At 34.0% G+C, this 5,502-nt stretch overlaps 1 protein-coding gene across 1 annotated transcript; it reads right to left on the bottom strand.

Annotated features, from left to right (window-relative positions):
• Positions 1-621: 621 nt before the first annotated feature.
• LOC149571401 (expansin-B3-like) lies at positions 622-1,843 on the bottom strand. Its single transcript, XM_089809083.1, has 5 exons — positions 1,708-1,843; positions 1,459-1,571; positions 1,186-1,370; positions 960-1,089; positions 622-816 (listed from the first exon to the last, which is right to left on the bottom strand). Exons 1-5 carry the CDS (start codon positions 1,841-1,843, stop codon positions 622-624), a joined length of 759 nt encoding a protein of 252 aa, XP_089665209.1.
• Between the last annotated feature and the right edge of the window lie 3,659 nt (positions 1,844-5,502).

Genomic DNA, 5,502 nt, shown 5'->3' with positions numbered 1-5,502 from the left:
ATATAAATGGTGTTAAATTTAATACATTTAGTATAGTAAATGTTTTTAAAATACATTATTAATTGTTTTAAAGATGTAATTGTGGATAGTACTATGAGTTTTTTAGACAGTGTACTTATTATCTTAATAAATCATAAAACTTTATTAACATTTTACAATTTTAATTTTAAAATTATTTTTAACCAAAAACATTTTTTTATTATATCCAACAAATATATGTAACCTTGTAATATTATCATTACAAAAAGGAGTTGAAGATTTTTTTTTAAAAATTAGGTATAAATGATGAAATAGAGAAGAATACATAATGTTGTTTTCCGTAAGCTTATTATTTCTTTATGTAGGTGAGATCATACATTAACTTCCTCCATCACTAGCTTGGACATCTGAAACGGTGCCTTGCAAATCGATGGAAAATGAGTCAGGTGACTAAATGCCTCAGTTATCAAGCATAGCTATATCAACATTCCAATATTACAAATGTACTGAGATGGCACTATAGAAATGTCCAATTTATTAAGCATATTACAAGCAAAACTAAACTGAGATGTCACCATAATCTATGTAAACATGGATGATAAAGGAAGTAATATGTTGGATGGAGGATGTATTTGTTGCTAATTAGTCATAGTTAACCGTCGATGTATAATCAGCGTTGGGCTTCCAATTGCGGGGGATAACATTATATGCAGTAACTGTGCTTCCCGAAGTAAGAGTCTTCAATCTGATTGAAAATGGAGCTTTTAAGGGACCCTCATCTATAGCCCAGTTGGCACCCCATGTCTGCTTCAGTCCTTCCCATACAGTTGAGTTACTCTGCAGTCAATCAAATGATTTGAACATTATTGAGCAATCGTTTAAATCAAATTGTGGAATTTTACAATTGACATATTTTCTATCATATTTGATGATCTATCATCAAGAAAAGTAAGAGGAAGATGACTATTATAATGTGTTACCTGTTGCAAATCAACCTCTCGAAGATCACCATCTCCATCCTCATACTCAATTAACACAGAGAACCAATAATCAGTCGATCCTTCATTCACATGGAACGTAATTTTCTTTCCATGATACTTGCATGGTACCCTGCTCAATAGCATTGGAAAAAAAGAAATCTAAGAAGTGTTCATTTAGATATTATATTTGGTGATGCAATAAGAAAAAGTCTCTATTGGAAAGTACCGTTTGAATAAGATGGGCAACACTCCTACATTACGAAGATCAGAAGCTTTCGAGGGAGTAACTGCCATCCCTGAGAAAGCAGTGCCGCTAAGATCAAAATGGTTTGAAGAGCAACCTGGGCATTCATCAGTAACCACTATATTCACAGGTGTGTCCAAGCATAGGCCTTTCTTCTCACATTTCACCTAAGACCATATTTGTAATTAGCCTATAGAAACGAAATCATGAATTACCGATGGATAACATAATTAGCATGGCATTGTTTGAATATACCTGAAAGCATTCTCCACATCCTTTGCCTCCTTTGAACAAATCAGGGCTTACTGCAGTTACCCTGGATGTAAAAGGCGTTGCCTTCACAAGGCTACCGTACCCACACGCTCCGCCTATTAAATCACAATTATTCACTAAGTCATGTCATGATGCAAAAGCTTTTCTAGTATCCCTTCAACTGAGTCTAGTAGTGAAGAAGAGTACAACAAATTATATATAAGGAATCATACTGAAAAGTGGTATATTTACCCTCACTTCCATCTCCATCCGGACTGCCATACCATGTCGCAGTAGCTTGCTGCCAATCTGCATGAGCTTCAGCAACGACAAATATGTATGCAATTATCAAGCCCAACTGCACCACCATTCCCATGCAAGCGGCCATAGCCAAAATAAGGCTAGACTAGATTAGATATTGCTACTGGATGAGAAGAGCTGTGAAAATGCAAGGCAAGCTAAGAACTCTTAGTCAGTTTCGCAAGCCCTAATCAACTGTAAATTGTTTCGTTTCCTGTGTAGATTTTCTCCCTCTATATATAAGTGAATGTTGCCCGGTAATTGAGAACGATAAATTTAAATCTCTGCATAGATGCTTTGGATTCTGTGTTTAGTTGATCGTTATTATTAATGTAGATGTATTATTAATTGAATAAATATTAAATTTACACTCATTTTATATACGTATGATTATAAATTTAATAATAATATTATTTAAAATTTGTCTCTATATTTAATATATGCACAAAAGTTATGTATAATATGCAATATTATTAACTAATGATATATTTCTAAATAATATTTATATATTTAATAGTTATTATGATTTTATTAGTATAATATTTTTACTTGTTAGGCTTATATGTAGGAGGATTTTACACTTTTTAATCGAAAAATTGAGCCTTTGTCAGATTTTATATTTTCTGACAATAAATATTCTCTTTAGCAATTTCTATTTTCTACTCCTAGTAAGAAAAATCTCTTTTATTTCTAATTTAATCTATAATTTATATCTTATATTTTACCTAGAAAATCATATTTCAAAATTCTCTAAAATAAAAACTAACTTTCTAATTTATCATTAATATATTTATACATATGCTTGAAAGTACTTTGTAGACAAAATGCATGGTTTTGAAGTTTATAGCTTTGCTAATGAGCATGGATATGAGGATGCATGCTATGAGGGAATAAAATAAGGGCTTGGAATGTATGCTTTCAAAAATGGGGAAACTTAGTATGGGAATTGGCATTTTGGTGTCTTACATACACTTAGCACTCTAAATATTGGATTAGCCAAGGGAATCACCCATGCAAAGGTTTTGTATGCACTCTAGGTATGCTACTTCAAAATTAGGATTTATGCGAATTTCTCCAAGAAAATGTGTGAGGACATTGCTTGGGTGGATGATTCTAAGAGATGCTTCTCTACGATTAATTGAGATTTCATTGATAGAGCTTTTCTATCAAATTTCTATCCTAAATATCACTATTTTTTTAGTAGGGAGAAAAGCATGTAACAAAGAACACATTTAAAATTCTTTGAGTTGATGATAGAGTAAATAAATCTGTTGCATCTGCTAATAAAGCAAGAGTTGTGGTAGTAAAGGATGTTTGAAAAAAAATGCATGGTGATTTTTCACCACTAGAATTCTGAATCTTTAAAGTTTGTAAAGAGTTATGGGTGGTGCATTATCAAAGTCCTATAATATACTAATGTGTGCTAGAGAAAAGGAGTTTTAGTTCATTAACTTTGATGTCCATTTTTTTCTCATGTAAATAAGAAAAAATAAAAGTGTTTTGATCATTTTTGGCATTCCATAAGAATGAGGCACTCCAGCTTATTTTGGTATTGTTCAAGAACAAAAGTAAAATTTTCCTCAAAGTTTTCCATTATTGATTCAACTCAATCACATAAGTCACTTCAAATTTGTCTTTTAATGATTCAACTTGATCACACATGTCACTTGAAGTGAATGAAACTTATTTTAAGTAATCTAGATGGACTATGCACCCCTCAAGAATATTGAGAAAATCTTTGTTTTGTCTTAAGAGTGCTCTTGTCTAGTGAAGTTGAGCTTTAATTGTTGGCTAGGAAAGATTATTATTAATAACAAAAAACTACTTTTCCACCAAGAGGTCACTCCAAAATTCATGCCAAAAATTAGCTACTTTTTACAAACCTCACAATATTTCCAAACCCATGAAAAAAAAAGGGGTAACAAATGGCGAGCAACAAAAAATAACATGAATATTACTAATAAATTAGAAAGTTGGATGATTAAAGCTCATACTAAAGAAACTATAATTTAATCAAGATCTTAATATTGCCTTTTCTTTATTTGTTAAAAGTTTTTTGTTTTAGTATTTCTTTATTCACAAGAAAAAGATGTCAATTTAGTATTTAGATTTTGTATTAATTTTATCACTATAATATTTTTATTTTTTATTTTTTTTAATGATTATGTGGTTTTAATTTTGTTATTTCCAAATCTAATAGATTTTCTATAGTTTACATAATTATGCATTACCGAGCTTAAGATTTTAGAGATTGAAAGTACATGTATATATATGTCATTTTAATTCAAAATTTGAAGTAGGTAATACTCTTAAAAAATAGAAAATTAGTATGCTAGAGTATTAATGATAATTTATCAAATAAATATTTTTTTTGAAAAAAGAGGGGTAAAAACTTTATTGCAGAAAAGAACGAAGCAGTACAAAACAGCCCAGGGCCTAAACCCCAGGAAACACTAGAAACCACAGAAAAACCAAAGAGGCAAAATCAACTTTCCCTGATTCCACTTACATCCTCTATCAACGTTCTCTCCAAGTCTTGACGTAACTCACCTGTCAGCTGCTCCCACTCATCAATCCGCCAACCATCTTCATTTCCAAATGCCCACTTTGCCAAACTATCAGCTGCCCTATTCCACTCCCTTGGAATATGGATATAAGATACTGAATCCATCATAGAACTAACCTGTAAAATCTATTGCACTATCAAAGACAAATCCCAACTAACATCTGAATACTTCCTCTCAAGAAGAAGATTCACAAGAACCTGAGAGTCAAATTCACAAATCACCTTGCGCCACCCCAGAGCATGTGCCCTCTGCAGAGCATAAAGAATAGCCATTCCTTCCATTCGATTAACAGTTTGCATCCCTTTATTAATGGAGAATATAAAAACCACCCTACCAGTAGAGTCCCTACCAATCCCACCTATACCAGCCTGCCCTAGATTACCCCTAGAGGAACCATCAGTATTAACTTTTAAAGTGCTAGCCGGAGGGGTCTTCCACTTCCCTATCCTCTAGACTTTATGTTTCGCCCTTCTGCCTCTCCTAACACAGGTAGAATCTAGAGAAATTCCTTGAATTCCAAACATATCAACCAATACAGCATCATTCCTCTCAAGAGGCATCACCACCTCACTTTTATCTAAGACTGTGTCCTGGATCATACCCAAAATTCTATTCCAGACCTGTTGAATCCCCAAAGCTTCCCCCCGAAATATTCTTCGATTTCGTTCCAGCCAGACTTGCCATAGTAAGAAGGTAGGTCCAGAATACCAAACATCCTGTAAGAAGGGAGCCAGGGATGGGGGCCTCCCCAGTCTCAACCAAAAATCCGTCAGAGAGGAGGCATGAAAGCACGAGCATTTCCAAGCCTCCCACCAGAAATGCCATAACTGTAGAGTGAAAGAGCATTGAAAGAATAAATGCACAGAGTCTTCTTCCTCACTATTACAAAGGATACATCTCGACGGACTAGAAAAACCCCTCTTCCAAATATAGTCCCAAGTCAAGCACCTGTTCCAAGCCAAGGTCCAAATAAAGAAGTTACATTTTGGCCAAGAAAACTAACTCTAGACCTTCTTCCACCATTAAACCTCCCCTCCTACCAGCTGCTGGGAGAGAAACTCCTGATAACCAAAGGAAATAGTATAAATGCCCTTGGGATTAGGGGACCAGGCCAGCACATGTTCACCCCTAAGGGCATTACAGTCCCGCCCCGAAAGAATGAGTTGGAGCTCAACCCGCT

The sequence above is a fragment of the Cupressus sempervirens genome, chromosome 2 (assembly GCF_028749045.1).
Source record: "Cupressus sempervirens isolate cs-2001-9-10 chromosome 2, ASM2874904v1, whole genome shotgun sequence".
NCBI classification, from domain to species: domain Eukaryota; kingdom Viridiplantae; phylum Streptophyta; class Pinopsida; order Cupressales; family Cupressaceae; genus Cupressus; species Cupressus sempervirens.
This window is presented reverse-complemented; position numbering and strand designations above follow the sequence as displayed.